At 41.3% G+C, this 18,843-nt stretch overlaps 1 protein-coding gene across 2 annotated transcripts; it reads right to left on the bottom strand.

Annotated features, from left to right (window-relative positions):
- Nucleotides 1–416: 416 nt before the first annotated feature.
- Nucleotides 417–18,583, bottom strand: nectin4a (nectin cell adhesion molecule 4a). 2 transcript variants are annotated; one of them, XM_078275576.1, is made up of 12 exons: nt 18,481–18,583; nt 18,120–18,372; nt 13,530–13,727; nt 12,522–12,689; nt 11,131–11,409; nt 10,248–10,365; nt 5,586–5,740; nt 4,660–4,819; nt 4,214–4,289; nt 3,823–3,885; nt 2,731–2,916; nt 417–2,624 (listed from the first exon to the last, which is right to left on the bottom strand). In XM_078275576.1, the coding sequence occupies exons 2-12, from the start codon at nt 18,172–18,174 to the stop codon at nt 2,229–2,231; spliced, it is 1,854 nt and encodes a 617-aa protein (XP_078131702.1). In that variant the 5' UTR covers nt 18,175–18,372; nt 18,481–18,583; the 3' UTR covers nt 417–2,228. The 2 variants fall into 2 exon arrangements, with proteins under 2 accessions (XP_078131702.1, XP_078131700.1); XM_078275574.1 differs by having other exon boundaries at nt 18,120–18,552.
- Between the last annotated feature and the right edge of the window lie 260 nt (nt 18,584–18,843).

The raw sequence follows: 18,843 nt of genomic DNA, 5'->3' as shown, positions 1-18,843 counted from the left end.
CTTTAGCTGATGTTATGCTTGCATGGTGCTTACTCTTGAATGAATTTGTACCACCAATTTACTGACACACTGCACATCCAGCATAATGCAACAGGATACTTCAGCACCTAGAGTAGAAGGAACAGGTGGTTAAAGGGACAGTTCGGATATTCTGAAGCGTGGTTGTATGAGGTACTTATCCATATAGTCAGTGCCTTTTAGAATAATAATTATCATACAACCCCACTTAAAAAAACAATCAACATGGCCTACTCCTCATTCTGTTCTTAGCAGTTTAACCCGGCCCTGCCCAAGGCACTTTCTTTCACACTGCTAAAAAATCCCAGGATTCTCAGCAGACAATTCACTAGCAACCCAGAATAAGTATAAGTGTAAACCCCCATATTTCAATGATCCAGAAATTATAAGTTAGCATCCAAGATTTACAAAAACACATTTATTGCAACCCATCAATACAAGCTGATACCCATACATAGCCCTTAAAATAAATGAAACTCCAGGCAAGTGACCCGGAAGATCATTTTTTCGAAATCCCAGGGGAATCCAGAGTCTTTCATAGTTCTGTAGTTTTGCAGCAGGCTCTTTCAGATCCCTGCACTTTCCAGCAGTATACATCAGGGGGCACTGTCTGCAACAAATACAACCTACATTCACACATAATACCATTCATCTGCTGCTCTTCCCTGTTGGCTGATGGTAAATCATACATGGCACATTGCCTTTGACACAAACTGTCGCATATCTGTATTGTATTTACAGAAAGTAACACAAATCAAAACAGTACAGTGTAATACATGTGTGAAGAACAAAATAATACTTCATATTTGCCAAAAAAGCAAAAGTGATGTTTTTCTTTTAATATTTTCCCTTTGGCACATTGCTTCTCATCTCAGAGCTGTAACAGAACCCAATACATATACAGTATATACAACATGTAGGCTATCTACTGTTATTCATCTACAGATAAATAAGACATGCTTGATTTTGCGACACTATTAAGAATCTGCACTCGGAAAGTCATTGTCTTGTCTTGGAATAAAAAATACGTTCAGATAATTATGTCCACAAGGTGGCAGCTTTTCTGTCTCTCTCTAGTGTAGTCACAAAGGTAGCACATAATGCAGTAGAAAAAAAGTGAAATAAAAGTGTATTTTACAAACATATGGCAGCTTTTCCAGCTTTCATCCACTGTGTATCTGTGTGCACAACATATATACACTTCTATTTATTTTGTGTGTGTGTGTGTTTAATATGTAGTGTTAAAACTTTCATTCTCGCCAACATAGGAGCAGGAGCAGGGTATGTTAATTATTTATTTATCTGCTATATGTGTCAGCTAATTTATTATTTACTGTATTGATGATTGGGATTTAAAGAGATAATTCATTCAAAAAATCATTTTGCATATTTGCACAGATTTACAGATCGCCAAATCAACTACATGTATCACTATTTTTGGCTGTGTGAAGGCTTTATCTGATCCAAAATGTCTCAGCGCTTACAAGGGCACAAGGACAGTATGGCAGTATGGAGGTATGCATGTTGCAGGTGTGGCAAGACAGGAACAACCCAATGGTTTGGATCAGATCCCAAACCGTGTTGTGTAAGGGGAACTTAGCACAGACACAGTCACTGATACACTGAACACCACTACAGCCTAAATCCACCCTTGGTACGGAGGTGTTGCAATGTATGGTTCTGATGTAACGACTTTTCCCAAAGCCTCCTCTACTTCTCCTGCTGCTTTTTTCCTGATTTTCCTACTGATGTTCTTGCTTTCGACATCCCACACAAAAAGTATGTCTACTGCATTCCCCTGCTACAGAGCAACAGATACTGCATTGCGAAAGACGAGCAAAGAGTATCGTCTGCTATGAACCGTAGAATAGCTGCACTGGAAATATTGTGACATTGTCTTAGTTTGTGCCAATACTCTTTGGGAATACACAACACAATGTGTGATGACCAAACATCAGGCAGAAATTAGATATCCAGAAAAGTCCAGTAGATGCTTTAGAGTAGATTGTTCCTTTTAAGACTTTATTCTATTGCATCATGTCTCACACACAATAAAGAAAAAGCAGCATTGTAATCAAGGGGCAGATTTTTCATAATTGACCATAAACTGGTTTCCTGGGCCAACTTTGTCCGCGTATCCACGTTTGAACCACCTCCAAAACCAGAGCTGTCCATTCTTGTAGTTTCACATGTTATTTTCCAGCTGCCTCCTAAACTATCTGGGCCTTGTGGATCAGAGAGGCATGGGGGCTGACCACAGTGGGGCTTGGCCGGGGTTTTGGTCTGAGTGTGCCGTTAGTCTGCAGATAGCGTGTGCTGTGAGCCTCGGACACCTGGGAGCTGTTGGTCTCGCTGTCTTGGTCATCGGGATGCTCCTGACTGGCGGGACCCCCCAAACCTTCATCTACTTCATCCTCATCCTCATCTGTTACCGGTGGGTAGTTGGAGCTCAAAGGAGGGTGCTGGTGATTCTTGGTAACACTTCCTGGCCTTGAACCCCCATCTGATGGGATAATGGCGATGCCGTTTAGCTGTCTTACGGCATCAATGGACTGTACCTTCGGGACGGTCGATGGCGTCAGAGGAGGGTGGAAACGAGTTTCCTGCTGCAACGACACAGAACAGACACACTTCTTCATTGCATCGTCAAATATGCAGAGGTTAATAAGCTGGGTCTTGCCCAGAAATAAACACGCACAAAGACACACTTACTAAAGACATAGCGCTGTTTCTCACGTATGTCTCCACTCTAAATCGGTTCTCCTCCTCTCTATCCAGAAGCCTGTCCCGTCCCTTCCGCGAGTTGTTGTGCAAGACTGGCCTGCCCAGGTAGTCAAACGCTACCCCTCCTCCCCGTCCACCTGAGCTAGTAGATCGGCTGTCACGGCAGTGAGCCTCCTGTCAGCGCAGAAAAAAGACATTGATCAGTTTTTACTCATGCACTGATTGGGCGCAAAGATTCTAATGCCTTTTGCACCCTTCATTTAAACTGAAGAGGCTTTAGTTATAGAGTAGAATAAATTTGAAGCAAGCCAAGTCATACTGAGATCTATTTACTTCTAATGCGAATTGATGAATTAAAGCAATAGTCCCATATTTTGGGAAATATGCTTATTTGTTTTTCTTGAGTGTTAGATGAGAAAAAAATGTACTCCGCTCTCGTATCTGCAGGGGCGTCGGACTGGGGGGAAAAACCAGGGCCCTCATGTGAGGAGGGCCCAAAAAGATGCTAAAATGAATAGCTGTGGATGCGGGGAGGGGCCCATAGAAAATGCCTTTCTACAGGGCCCAGAATTTTATGCTACGCCCCTGTGTATCTGTATGCTAAATATAAAGCTACAGCTAGACTGGAAACAGGGGGAGACAGCTAGCCTCTCTTGCCAAGATCACAAGGCCTCATGTGAAATTAGATTTGCTTTACTATAAAAAAACAAAAAAAAAACAGAATTCAGAGCAAGATTATGTAACCCTTTTATGGGCCTAAAATTTCAGAATAATTTCCAAATCATTTCCAAGACGCTTCTTAGAAAGAACTATGTAGTTTGGTAATTATCATAGGGAAAATAGATGTGTACACTTCCAATCAATTTGATTCTAATTCGTTGTTAGCGTAATCATGACCTGCTCAAGTCTTTTACTCAGTGCACAGCAGGTCACCTAAACATGCAACAATGTGAATTTTGTCTACAAACATGTATATCAACATTTATGAAAAATTAGGTTTCCAATAATAAATAAAAAGCCTCAGCCTCAGCGACCCTGTTCCTGCATGCAGAGTTAGATATATAGATATATATGACTGACCCCCAGGGAAGACATGCTGGTCCTTATGGTTCCCTCCACCCTCAGAGGGATGTTCTCCTCTGTCTGTAATGAAAAGAAACAGAGGGCTGGATTAGATGTGGGACTGGGGGGAAAATAAAAGTCTGTGCATCTAACATCATGTCATTTGAAAACTTCCAAACCCACTCACTTGTAAGTGAAGAAAGATATTATCATTTGACTGCAACAACTAACTGACACAGTCTTGGGTATTCAATCACAGAACATATTTTAAATAAAAACTCTTGGATTGTGTGAAACGTATGGGACCAGCAGCCTGAATCAGGTCGCGCAGACACAGGAGAAAACACGAGGTGATGCTGCAGTAGGACAGTATGCTCAGTGTGAAAAGAATAATTCATAGTCATAGTACCGCTCCTCTGGTGTCTGTGCTGACAGAGTTCATTCTCCTGAAAGAAGCTTGCCTGGTGAGAGTGCTTATTTCCTCCCTGTGAGAAACCAGAGACAAAAAGGAGCGAGATATTTAAATGACTGAAGAAAATGACAGAGGTCCCCTGTGAATGATGCGTATTTCTGAGCATTTGAAGTCTTAATGTATACTTCATACTGCATGTTTTTCATTTAGTTGTCATGCATATTTTCTGCTGTTATTTTGCACATCCAGCCCCACACAGTCATTTATCAACTGAATCTGACACTTCTTGCTCCTCTAATTCTACTTAACACACTCTACTGTCAGTAGTAACATGCTTAACAGCGCTGATTTCTTCCATTCTTAGCTATTCTTACTGGCTCAGTTTTCCCTGCAGACATCATTAAAGTCCCCTCTCATCTTAATGAAAGAGAAAGTCAACATACTTCCTCACAGTCAGCTCCCTCTCCAGCTTCTTGTTCCTGCGTTTGTGATGACAAGTGACGGCGATGATGATGATGAACATCAAGATCAGCAGCCCCCCAGCCACGCCCCCCACGATGATCAGCAGCTTGTTTTCGATTCCACTGTTCTCTTGGCCAGATTCTGTAAAGTAGAGAGTGAGTTAGGGAGTTGATGGATGTGTACAGTGTTTTCCTAGCTTTGAGGAAGACGTAGGTGCGTGTATTTGGCCGGGGGAGTTTAGGCGTCCTTCCTCAAGAAAAGGTGCATTTTCAATTAAAACAAATGCAATTTCCCCATACATTTTGTGTCTCTTTGTGGGATTTTGTCATTTTTGTTTTCTTTGGGGTTGTTTTGGGTCTCTGTGGTCATTTGGCGTCTCTTTGTATTCAGTTTGTGGTAGTTTTGCGTCTCTTTTTCACATCACTTTGGACCATTATTATTACCCTATCTTTTTTTTAAGATTATTTTTTTGGGGGTCTTTTCCCTTTATTCGATAGTGACAGTGGATGGACAGAAAAGGGGGGAAGGGACAGCAGGGATGACACGCAGCAAAGGACACGCAGGTCGGATTCAAACCCGGGCTGCTGTAAAGGACTAACCCTACATGGGGCGCACACTCTACTGGGTGAGCTAGAGGCCGCCCCATTATTACCATATCTGTGGCTAAAACATTTAGAAAAGCTAAAGCAGATAAGAAATAAAATAACACTCAAAAAGCTTAAAGGCAAAACTTGCTAAAAAATTTCAAACATTAGATCTGAAAAAAGTCTTTTAGTTACGTTCATGCCCAAAACGGCTCAGGTGCTGCAACTAAACCTTATAATGACAGGGAAAAGCCTGGATGTACTGTATATGTTCTCACAGTAAGTCTTCATAGGCTATTTGATGTAACATCGCCGTCATCTACCTGTCACACTAATCTCCACCTCCGCTTTCCCTTGTCCCACGTCATTCTTCGCCACGCACAGGTAGGTGCCTCCATCTGACAAGTACAGGGGTCGTCCAAAAACCAGGGTTCCATTAGGGTGGGGGATCACACCTTCCGGCAACTGTCCCCCAATTCTGCAAACAAAATGAGACAAAGTTACATTCATTTAGATTAACACATGGACATTTTTACTTTATAATCTGGGTTAAATGGTAATCTGAGTTCCACATTTTAAAATACGTTGCAACATCTTCACATGTGATGTTTTTGTCCTATATTTCACTGTACAAAAAAACACCCTCCCCACAATATCTCCTAATAAGTAAAGTAACACTATTGATTGGCATTTTGTCATTAATGACTATTAAATGTAAACCATAATATGGCAATGAAATAATCATTTTCACATAAAGCCACAATAGAGGTTCAATTCAATTTTATTTGTAGTGTCAAATCATAACAAGAGTTATCTCAAGACACTTTACAGATAGAGTAGGTCTAGACCACACTCTATCATTTACAAAGACCCAACAATACCAGGAATTCCAATTTCAATCACAAGGTAGCCACACCCTAAATGATACCCCCCAAAATGAGCATCATGCTGTATTAAAGCAACACCAGAGCACTTTTCCCACTTCGGACCCCCTACAGGTTGGAAGTGGAATTGTCCTTTACATTACATTATGCAAGTTTGCCCGATCGGGTAGCGGATCTGTAGTTAGAATGAGACATAATGAGACATTACGACAGTGGTAATGGACAATTCCGCTTCCAACCTGTAGGGGAAGCTGGGAAAAGTGTTCTAGTGTTGCTTTAAAGAAGACTTATAACTAGCAACTGAGACCATAAACTCATTAGGAAAATGTTTAGCAACAAATCAAGTGAGAAGTAGGGTCATTTTCTCATAGACTTCTACACAATCAGACTTCTTTTGCAACCAGTGGCCATGCTGGCCAACAGAAAGAATGCAGGTTTAAGGCACCTCTGCATAGTCTTCATCTTTCAGGCACAGAGGTTTCCGCTTGCTTTTGACACATTTTATTTTTAATGTAGTTCTGCTTTCTTTAATTTTCTCCCCCGCTCTCCCCCCAAAAAATGTGAAAACCCTTCATACAGCAAAAAACAAACACATAACCCCCTTCTTTTCTGAACTCCTCTCCCCTGTAAAGACTTGCTCCCAGTCCCTTATGAAGCGGACGTTTCTGTAGGCGGTGCAGTTTCGTTTGTTCAGCCAGGTTGCCTATGACTGCTCATGTTGACCACGCCACAAACTAACTGGAGAACGTACTGTAAAGCACAATAACACCATTTGAAAGCATTTCCGAAACTTTTAGGAGGAGAGTTACTTCTGTGTTTAACAGGATTAATCAGGGATTCATCTCTTCAGTTTGCATTGATATTTCAATAATGCCTCCTAATTGTTTGGAACCACCTCATAATTCCTGGCAGTATGACTCAGGGACAATCTTTTAGAAACTTCGATGAGCAACACAGTCCAGGGTGTTGCCTCGGTGTTGTTGTTTTGGGTGCATTTGATTGAATCGGTTGGAACAGACTTGACCTTTAATGCCTGCCTCTTGCTGTGAACATTATCAACTAGCATTGCCTCACAAACACCGGATGTTTTTTCTAACTATTATGGGAACATATGCACTGAAGCAAGTTTCTTTTCACAGAGGCTACACTAACGTATACCACTAGCAGAAAAAAGGAACTGTCTGTTTTTACATATAGACACATCTCACACAAATACCCACATTCTGCTTCCTCTTCCTCCTCTCGCCGCCCCCTTGGCTCAACTAAACCTCTCTACCTACCTGCTCCCACCAGTTTCTCTCTCTTATTGGGACTGCTCATCCCTTTCTCTTTCTCATCTTTCCCATCCCCCTCTTCCTCCCTCCGTGTGAAACTGTCTCATCTGTCTGCTCTCAGCACAAGCCGCAACATGACACTGTGACACCAGCTATTACTTCACCCTTTTGCTGACAAATCCAACAGGTTTGCCCGCCTTGTGTGTGTGTGTGTGTGTGTGTGTGTGTGTGTGTGTGTGTGTGTGTGTGTGTGTGTGTGTGTGTGTAAATACATGCTCATTCATGAGTGTGTATGCTTGAGTGCATGGCGTGTGTCTGCATTTTTACTAAGGTGTGTTCCTGTGACTAACAACAGGCAATATATAAATCACCACATGGCAAAAACAACTCAAATCAGAAGAAACATCACCAAGCATTTAATCTTTTACATTTTAGAGTGTCACATCTGTGTCAGGAATTTCTCCCTTAGGGCCTAACTGTCACTTCCCATACTTCCATGGGAGGCTTCCAATCACTTTTTGCGGCACACGTTTTTCTAGCCAAACTCTCTCTGCCACACCTTGAGAATATAATAACGCACTAAAGGAAACTGCTTATAGATGCCACCAGGTGACTCAGGCAGAAGAGTAAGTCAAACCCAGGTCCGGTGTTTAAAGCTGGGCAGCAATGTGTCGCATGACACACGCAACATTTGAATATGTCAGTTTCCATTCAGGCAGCAGAATCAGGAGGTGACAATGCCAGGGCTTGTTTGGTTAAGGCATGTGGAAAGGGTGGAGATCAACGTAATTAATACTGAATAGATGCTCTCAGTTGTTTAGGACATAACATGCATTGTGTGTGTCCTCGAGGTCTGACAAAAGTATTTAAGTGTATTTTCTTTTGAATATTTGAAATCATGCATTGTTTACATCCACGTTTTGTTGCTGCAGTCTTCGTCACTAACATTTGTGGGCGAATTGCTACATTTCTGTCAATCAGTGGATGCTGTTAATAGATTACTCATGTTTGTTTTCTCAAATTAGTTTTCAAATGCATTAACAGCCGAGAACCAGAGCCTCTTTCCAGATCTATTCAAAGACAAGGCAGTAACAGAGTGACTAGGAGCATGGCAAATGGCAACTTTAATTGTGGATCTAAATTTGGACAGTTAGCTTTTTCCACAACGAGCTGTCAACTCTGGAACACATTACCAACTGAAATCAAATTAATATAATTATAGATATAAAATCGTTTACAGCAAATACTAAGTGCTGGATAAAAGCAAACCAGAGCTGTGCATGTTTAGCTAATTGCACTGTAAATTACCATGGTGTATTGGTTTATGTTTATTGTGTGATGTGTCATCATGTGATGCATATTGTGTGATATGCGTAATGTCTAATGTGTGTATGTTATTGTATCTCCATATAGTGTATTGTGGTTGTGTTATACTGAAAGCTGTATATTTCCATTAACCTACACTTACATGTAAAATCCCAACTAGGGCTATATTGGAACTATGTTAAATTGCATCATCCCTATCAAATGAAATACAATTTGAAATTGAATTCAGATGGCAGGAAACCATCAGCAGGACTGCGTATTTAACACCAGTAAACAGAGACCCACTCATGAAAACATTGCTCCATAGCGCTAAAGTCGCAGATTTGCTTGCGTAACATCCCGTTTCAGGGTAAGTTCTTTATTTTCCACACAGGTTAAACAGCCAATCGCACACACATATTTGTAAGGCTTCATGTCATGTCATCACTGTAAAAAAACACGCTCTCTCTAGACAGCCCAGGCTCCACAAACGGCAATAAAATCAAACTGGCCAACCTGCACCACTAAACATAATAATAATAATTCCAGCCAATAACAAACAACAGGATTTGGGGGTGGGGGTTGGGGGGTTAGTGCCATGGATGTGTAGTGCGCGGAAGGGAGGGGTAGGGGACAGGATGAGGAGGAGGGAGGTGCGAGCTTATTTGACTATACTTCGAACGTCAACAAGAAGTAACGTCACCCAACATCGCTTAGAGCACCTTTAAAGAAGAGCAGGAGTGGAGCAATAATAAAAACATCCCAGTCACATGGAGGATTTCTTTTACATTTGACTTTGGCCTCTGAGGATGTCCTGATTGTAGCCTCGCCAGTGGTGGAATGTAACTAAGTACATTTACTCAAGTACTGTACTCAAGTACAAATGTTGAGGTACTTGCTCTTTACTTGAGTCTTTTCTTTTCATGCTACTTTCTACTTCTACTCCGCTACATTTCAGAGAGAAATATTGTACTTTTTACTAGACTACATTCATCTGACAGCTTTAATTACTAGTTACTGTACACATGAAGATTTTGCACACAAAGCACATGTAGTTTATAAAATACAATGTTTTATTATAAATTAAACTATCCAACAATGTGTAGTCTAGCTGAAATGATTAGACCATTGAACACTTAGTTGATTGACAGAACAGTTTGGATCGTTTCCAGTTTCTAAAATGTGAGGATTTTTTATGCATGGAGTACTTTTACTTTTAATACTGTAAGTACATTTTTCTGATAATACTTACATACTTTTACTTAAGTAGCATTTCCAATGCAGGACTTTTACTTGTAACAGAGTATTTTCACAGTGTGGTATTAGTACTTTTACTTAAGTAAAGGATCTGCATATTTCTTCCACCGCTGAACCTCGCCTGAACACAACCGTGGAATTAAAGCAAAAATAATTGGTTTAATTGCTGTCAGAAGTTACGAGAAAAGTAACAGTGACCAGACACAACAGACAGTTAGTCACATGAGTAGCAGACAGCCAAAGAAGGAGGCGGGTCCTACTGTACCTGGTCCAGGTGAAACTCTGTGGTTTGGGGTTTCCTCCACTCACGCACCTCAGGGCAGCATTCTCCATACCCACAGACCAGTCTCCGTTGTAGCCAGACACCTCTGCATGTGGAGGGACTGAGAGGAAGAACAATAATGGGTCAGCTTTGTTCAGCTGAGGCACGTTATTAAGGGTAAAAAGGAGGCATTGTTGATCACTTCAGAATGATCATGTGTTAGGGGTTTTTAAGAAAAGAAAAGAAACTAGAATCCTTTTTTCATATTTTTTTTTTTAATCGTTGAAATCTTTGAGGGAAGGGAATTTAATATGGTAAAGACATTCAGGTACGGCAAATGTTTTTTCAATAAAGAGAGAAATGGGAAAAAGTGATACAGTGCTTATGAAGATAAAGAGAGGAAGTACGTAGGCTTTGTTGATCACTTCAGAATGATCATGTATTAGGGTTTCAAGAACATGTCTGAGGAAAGGGGATTTGATATGCTACTGCAAATGAAACTGTTATTAAAGAGAGGAACGTGAAAAAGTGATACGGTGCTTCTGAAGTCTCTTCACTGACGCGTTATTATGGCTCAAAGCAACCCGATTGGTTGATTGGCAGTGACCTCGAGCGGTTAAGGTTAGGATAGCCGATTGGTCAGGGGATAGGACCTGAACAAATGGGGTTACGTTACCTTGCGTAAGCATGGACGCCTGGCCAATAGTAGCGGGTGAATGCTATTGAAGGGTGGGTCTTGCCTAGAAGTTGCGTGGGTTCCATACCAATGATGAAACCGTTTTGAACAAGAGTGCGTTTTGAACGAGTTTTCTGCATCCAGGGGTCAATTCAACCTTTTTTTTTTAAAATGTAACTCTGCTTCTGTATGATAGTGATGAATACTCACAGTGCACCACCAGCTTGTTGCTGAACCGGCGGGGGCCCTCCAAAGTGGGATGCCACACCAGACAGTCCAGCTTCTTGCCGTTCATGCTCCTCAGGGGGTGCAGGGAGAAGTGCGAGGAGACGGCACCGTTGTCGGAGGAGCGATTGGTGGACTGGCCATTCAGGTCGGTGTCCCAGGAGAGCTGGGGAGGGGGGTGGGCTATAGAGCGACAGGTAGCGGCCGGCTGGAAGGACTGTCCCTCCACCAGAATCACAGGGTCCAGGATGGAGATAGGAACGGCTGGAGGGGGGTTGTTACAATGTTTGGTCAGAGGGAAGACGCTGATGATAAGTCAACACACTTAGCAGTATGCACACATAGCCTTAAAGAGAGCTTTAAAAGCCCTGTAAACACATGTTCTCACTCGTTTCCTCACCAAAGGCGACTGGTACATGCACACAGTTTTCAGAAAAAAGCAGAACTATATTTTGTTGATTTCACATGAGAGGTTTCTTTATTTGTGGTTTCGTCTGTGCTCAACTCTTTGGTGTGAAGTGGGCGAAGTGAACTAATGACTTTATAACTTTTTAAACCATTTTAGTTGCCATTGTTTCCCAACTTTGACTTATATTGTTGCTTGTTTAGTCTAGTTTAATGCTACAGAGATTTCAGAGTTTAAACTACTTTCACAGCTTCAAATAAACAAACAAGTCAGCTATAGGTAACTTGTTATTAATACAATTATCAAAAAAACTTGAAAAGGTGAAATGGCATGTTCAAAACTACCTATGCAAAGAAAAGAATAGTTGACATGAACATGTGCACTTAAAGATGGGTAGACTGAGAAATACTCATTCATTCTATCATTTATAGTTTGTAGAACTTAAATATGACTATATTATATATATATATATATATATATATATATATATATATATATATATGTATATATATATATATAGGTATATTAATCCAGCCCTCCAGCACGCTTTGACACCCTGGAAATGTTGCAAGTGGACCTCTACAGTACAGCTTGTATTTAAATACCCCTGCTCTAGTCTAAGTAAGAGCTAAAAATTGAATAATTAACCAATCAAATATATAAGGATAGTAATTGGTGGTGTGGGATAATAATGTAAAAATGTTGGAAAATATCAAATAAATGTTTCTCTAAAAAACTAATCAGATTCCTCAATAAAACAAAATCATATTATGTGTCCTATGCTGGTGATTATGACCTTGTGAGGAGTGTAACAAGTGCTTTACTTTGAGAAAACATGTGAATCTAAATTTAGTTGTGCAATTTTGAAAAGCAGACTAACAAACACCCTGTTGGCAGGCGTCGTGATTCCCTTTGTGTTGCTATCAGTTTGAATCCTTGTGTGACATGTCAGCACTCATCAGGAACTCACTCCACACAATGAGGGACATCTCTCTGTCAAAGTTGCCGGAGGGGTGGGTGACGACACGGCACAGGTATTTCCCCTCGTCGGAGACCTCTGTGCTCAAGATGACCAGAGACGAGTCCACGGTGGGTTCGGTGCTCTTGAAGCGCACACGTCTAGACCACATCCCAAACGCTGCAGAGAGGCAGAAAAAAAGAGAGAGAGAGAGACAGAGAGGGAGGGAGGAAGAGAGTTAAAAGGCCATGTGAAGAAGGATGTGACATAAATAATTAAGTCTAAAAAAGACCTCAGGCTTTTCTTTGTCACTTCCAGTCCCATACACATGCCTGCACTATTACTAGACATTGGATTTACATTCTGGGTGTGTAGCTCACAATGTTATGTCTGTGGCATGTTTCACACTCACAATGGGTTTAAGCTTCAATTCCTAACTCCCTACCAAAAGATAAGAAACCAGAAATAAACGATCAGAATCTTGGCGCCCATGAAATACCCCTTTAATACCACAGCAAAACTGTCAGTCCACAGCTCATTTAACACGTTTAGATGGCTGTGAGCACTTTCCCTAAAGCTCTATTAGTTCTGTTAGCGGAGGAGAAAAAACGCCTCCAACCAACAGTCATCAACTGAAACTGACAAATGAACTTATTATTCCACAAGTGCTAGGTGGAATGGGCAAATAAGGGTGAATGCTACAATAAGGAGAAGTTTCTCACTGTGAGAAAAGGTGGTGCAGAAAGTGGTACAAAATGTGGAAAATACAGTCAGAGGATTGGCAAATGAATTAAGACAAAGTCAAAACGGTTCCTGTTGAAATAAATATGAACATACAATTATACACACTTAATTGTGCGATCACGGAAGGCTTGTATCATGTGGACGCGCCAACAGTTTTCTTGTCATTACTTAGAATTGCTCACGAGGGGCGACAGAAACGACGCACTATAGCTTTAAAGAAACTTTTTTTTTAGCATGTGGCAGAGCAAATGCCACTCAGCCACGGTACCGACTGACCTGTCTGTCCATCGGTGAAGTGTGCAGTGATGATCTGCTCCTTGGTGGCACCGGGTTTCTCCTTATACCAGGTAACCTGCACCACAGTGTCTGCCCCAGTTGGCTGATAGCGACAGGGCAGGGTGGTCTCGACCTCTGCCAAGGAGCGGATGGGATCCTCTGATGGCAGATCCACAAAGTCTCCCTGTATCACTGTAACTACAAGAGGAGAGGGGTAGGTAAATTCATGCTGTGAAGTCCTGTTGCAGTGCTCATATTATGCTCATTTTCAGGTTCATAATTGTATTTAGAGGTTATATAAGAATAGGTTTACATGGTTTCATTTTCAAAAAAACACCATATTTTTGTTGTACTACACATTGCTGCAGCTCCTCTTTTCACCCTGTGTGTTGAGCTCTCTGTTTTAGCTACAGAGTGAGGCATCTCACTTCTGTTCCATCTTTGTTGGGAGTCGCACATGCGCAGTACATAGGTAAGACTACTAGCCAGTCAGAAGCAGAGTATGAGGGCGTGCCCTGACAGTAGCTAGGTAAGGACTACTAGCCAGTCAGAAGCAGAGTATGAGGGCGTGCCCTGACAGTACCTAGATAAGGACTACTAGTCAGTCAGAAGCAGAGTATGAGGGCGTGCCCTGACAGTACCTAGGTAAGGACTACTAGCCAGTCAGAAGCAGAGTATGAGGCGTGCCCTGACAGTACCTAGGTAAGGACTACTAGCCAGTCAGAAGCAGAGTATGAGGGCGTGCCCTGACAGTACCTAGGTAAGGACTACTAGCCAGTCAGAAGCAGAGTATGAGGGCGTGCCCTGACAGTACCTAGGTAAGGACTACTAGCCAGTCAGAAGCAGAGTATGAGGGCGTGCCATGCTAGCAGCTAGGCGAGCATTATAACGTGTGTTACAAAGTGACCACGTTTGTCTCTGAAGTAAAGGCTGGACTACAACAGAGCTGTTTGGAGCAGTTTGTGAACAGTGTTTTCTGTTGGAGATGGTAAGTCCCTTTGGGGGGGACTTTGGGCTTTTTCACTTTGTAAACTTATAACATGCACAAAAAGATATATAACACAATAAAGGAAAGGAGGAAAGCCAAAAAGCATAATATGAGCACTTTAATGATTTTATTGTTGGTGCTGTTGTTGTGGTGTTTTCATGTTGGGAAATTGTAATGTTGGTGTAGTGTTGTCTTCATGTTGTGGTTCTTGTTGTCGGAGTGGTGTTTTTATGTTGTGGGTTTTGTTGTTGTTGTTGTTGTTGTTGTGGGCGAATTTGAATACTGTGAAATTTGATTGTTGTCCTTTATGTTTGTGTTTTTATACTCCAGTGTTAGGTTCCCCCTTCTGACAGAGATGTTATTCTCCGTTTCCTGCCCAGGGACTACAGGTGGAAATAGTCCCATTTGCACCCTTAGTGCACAAGATAACTGCTCTTCTTGCTCATTTGCCAACTTAAAAAGAGAGTAGCTACACGAGGAAGAAGCTCAAATTACTAAAGAAGGGTCACCTCCCACTGAAGAATGTGGTCTAGTCTTAGGAACTTATCTTTGCTGACCTGTCAAGTCGCTATCATTTTGGTCCAAGTTTCTTCTTTTGTCATAGAAGTTCAAAAGGTCTTACCTTGAACGTTTGAAGTATTCAAACTTATTTGCTTTTATTGCCGAGTTTTAAATGAGAAGATGCATACCACTCTCATATCTGTCAGTTAAAGGTCCCATATCAGCTAATTATATATATATATATATATATATATATATATATATATATATATATATATATATATATATATATATATATATATATATATATAAAAAATAATAATAATAAAAAACATGTTTCTACCAGAACATGTTTACATGCTTTAATGTTGAAAAAACACATTATTTTTTCTCATACTGTCTGAATATACCTGTATCCACCCTCTATCTGAAACGCTCCTTTTTAGCGCCTGTCTCTTTAAGCCCCCCCTTAGCTTAGCATAAAGAGCCAAACAACTAGCCTGGCTCTGTTTGAAGGTAACAATATCCACCTACCAGGACCACTAAAGCTCACTAATTAATACGTTATACTCTTATTGTTTAATCCATATAAAAACCAAAGTGTAGGAAATGGCAAGTTGTGTTTTTTTTTACGGGCTGTGTGCCAGACAAGTGAAAGTATAACGGCGTGTATAAACAATTCAATTCAAGGGGCTGAACTTAAAGGCAAGGCTGAGCACAGACAGGGTTAGAAGAGTCCACACAGAGTGAAGACAGAAAAGAGGGAGGATTGAAAACATGTTGTCTATCAGAAGACGCACAAGCGAAGATATGTCGCCTAACTAGTTGTTCGAGATAAGCTTTCAAAGCAAACTAACAGTGGGTTACCTCAGTGTCTGGACAGAGCGAGACGTCCAGGGCCTCAGGAAAGATACGAGACATGAAACACACACTGTGTATTGTGAAACACTATAAACCGCGTGCATCCCTCTTACATTTTGTCTGCTTTTCTCTTCTTTTGTTTGGTGTAGAAAAACTACAGGGCTTCAGATTATCTTGTGCTGTCCTCCAGCAAAGTCATAAAGTGCACACAGGAAATATACAGTCACAGGATGCTGGTCCCTGCAACCTGCATTTCATGGTTTAGGAAGTTTGTTTGCATCTCTCAGAGGGATATTTCTCTTGGCACGCTGCTAAAAAAAAGAAAAGATTCTGTTTTGTGAGAGTGCTACGCCAATGCCAGAAAGTGTCATTTGCCTATGCCACTTAAAAGCCTGGACGGGTGATTCATCATCACAGTGTATTATTATTATTATTATTATTATTATTATGTTGTTGCTCTTGGCATCAGGCTTGTGTTGCAGGTGAATGATCACAAGGTGCGATGTCTTGATGGCCGTGACCCTGTTGAGACTGAAGGAAAACAGCTTGCATGGAAAATGAATTTCAGCAGCTGGCGTTACTGCCAAACACTATCAATATCACTATCAACGCATTACATGACACGCCATGTGTATGTAAGCTGAAATGCAATACGGCTGGCCTTTTCATCCGTCGCCTCTAAAGTTGACTCACCCGTCAAATGTGCCACTTGAAGCATGTATCTCTGATTTAGCCGTTTGCTGTTGCACACAATAGGCCTAAAGTTATTGTGCTGTAGACAGCAGTTCTAACTTGTTTTTGGTCACTTACAGGATCTGTGTTCACAAGTCCACATTTTCAGTTTAATGCCATGTTTCCACTGTATGGTTCGGCTCTGCTAGACTCCACTCCCCTTTTTTGGTACCAGTACTTTTCTCTTTTTGTTTCCCACTGTGGATAGTACCCCTCCAGTGTAGGTGGGATTCTTATCTGATTGCCATAGCAACGCCACGTGAAACTGTCATGACTTCATCTTCAACGCGACACAACAAGGCCCAGAACAAAAAAGTTAAATAAAACCTCCTGGCACAGTAGTTTCCTATGGTACCACCAACATTAATACAGTTTTGATACAACTGCAATGTAAAAGATCTTATGTGGGAACAGAGCATAATACTGTCCGTCACACACAGTTCTGTTGACCCACTCTAATTCCCATGGAAATGTCGCTAACGTAACTTCACAGGTTTGGGTGTATGTGTGAATCAGTCTCATACTGAGCAGCTCGTAGGCCTACAGGTGTTGATTCAATACCTGATATGGGAATATCTGTTGGGTATGTGATTCACACACTTACCAGCAGACCTGATGAGTGTACTCTGCTGACAGGTGTGTTTTTCCATGAGAGAGTGTGTGTGTGTGTGTGTGTGTGTGTGTGTGTGTGTGTGTGTGTGTGTGTGTGTGTGTGTGCGTGCGTGTCGTTGTCACCCTGAGGTTTAAGCCATACTGTGGAATCTGCCTGTGCTGCATTATTGGAATAACACTCGGCCTATCCTGCCTTTATGTATGGGATTAAAACAAATACATATCCACTTTACCTATTCCATAAGTAATAGTATGTAATAGTAGTACACATTTTTATACGGTAATAATAGTTCAGTAGAAAGACCTTTTGAGGCTGACATGCATAGACCTACAGCAAGACACACATTTCGGCTTAAGCAACGCAAACACACACACACACACACACACACACACACACACACACACACACTAGGAGGGTCCACAGAGTTCCTCTGAATCAGACAGAAGGAGGGGATGGATCATCAGTAACCTGTTTTTCCAGAAATAGTAGTAGTGTTTTCTGTAACAGCACTGCTCCAGCAAAGGATATCCTGCCGGAGTGTACCCAACTTAGCTTATGAATATGCACGAGATACTGTCGGCCAGCTTTCATAAGAAAACAAACTAAAGGTACCAACCTAAATACCTATTTTTGCCTAACACCGTTATTCAGTCTGTTGGTATTATGAACAGGCCTATAGGAGTATCATAGCCTACAATAAGGTCACTTTTGTGACCTTATATATATATATATATATATATATATATATATATATATATATATATATATATATATATATATATATATATTTATATATGTGATGAAAACACAGACATAATGTAAAGTCTTAGATCAATTTCTGCATGATATCTCTTTGGACAGACTGCAGAAAGGAAAACCTGGAAAGCCTTCTTACCAAAGATCCAGAGGACACAGAGACACCCAGACAGTCTGTTCAGCAGAGGTGTCATTCTCTTCGGCAGTTAACCGTGCACAAGCTGGGACAATTTCAGCGCAGAAATCAAGCTCATCAGTTCAGGTAATGGTATCCTTAATGACAGGTATATGCATGAAGCACCGAGGGCGGACTCATGCCTCCATCCTTGATCCCTTTCCGAAGCCCCGTCCTGGGCAAGAAATATGAATCTTATAGTTGTATAAACTCAGTCCTTGTGAGAAAAAAAAAAAGTGTAAATCCTCTCAGTGTGCTTAGGTGTTGGTTTGTCAAGCACACGCCATCATGTTTGCCCTTTAGGAAAAAGAAGGAGCAGCTTTACCTGTTTGGGATACACCTGTTTGTGCTGTACCTCTCTCTCTCTCTCTCTCCCCCCCTCTGACACACACACACACCTACCCATAAACACACACTCACATACGCACACACTTGCACCAAAAGTCACCTTTCCGGTTTGGTTGAGGCAACATGACAGTTATTTTCGCGTCTTTACTTGCTCTGCTCAGAGGAGAGGCAGGTGAAAAGCAGACAGTTTAAACCGCGTCCACGTGACGCAGACTGGACATGATACTAGGCCTGTGCCTCCTCCCCTAGGAAAACAACATATTAATCCTTTAAATTTTAAAATGGGTAATGACAAATAGCAAATATGAGCACCACAAAGACAGAATTTTGTAATCACAAT

This window comes from Sander vitreus, chromosome 19 (assembly GCF_031162955.1).
Source record: "Sander vitreus isolate 19-12246 chromosome 19, sanVit1, whole genome shotgun sequence".
In the NCBI taxonomy this organism is placed as follows: domain Eukaryota; kingdom Metazoa; phylum Chordata; class Actinopteri; order Perciformes; family Percidae; genus Sander; species Sander vitreus.
The sequence above is the reverse complement of the archived record's forward strand: the minus strand, read 5'-3'. Positions and strand labels throughout refer to the sequence as shown.

Excerpts from the sequence above, each read along its gene's own strand:
- nectin4a (XM_078275576.1), bottom strand. The coding sequence starts at position 18,174 with ATGACACCTCTGCTGAACAGACTGTCTGGGTGTCTCTGTGTCCTCTGG. Across the intron at positions 11,410-12,521 it reads GATGTCCCTCATTGTGTGGA|CCGTTCCTATCTCCATCCTG; the intron begins GTGAGTTCCTGA and ends ACCCCCCTCCAG. Across the intron at positions 5,741-10,247 it reads CAGAGTTTCACCTGGACCAG|AATTGGGGGACAGTTGCCGG; the intron begins GTACAGTAGGAC and ends TTTTGTTTGCAG.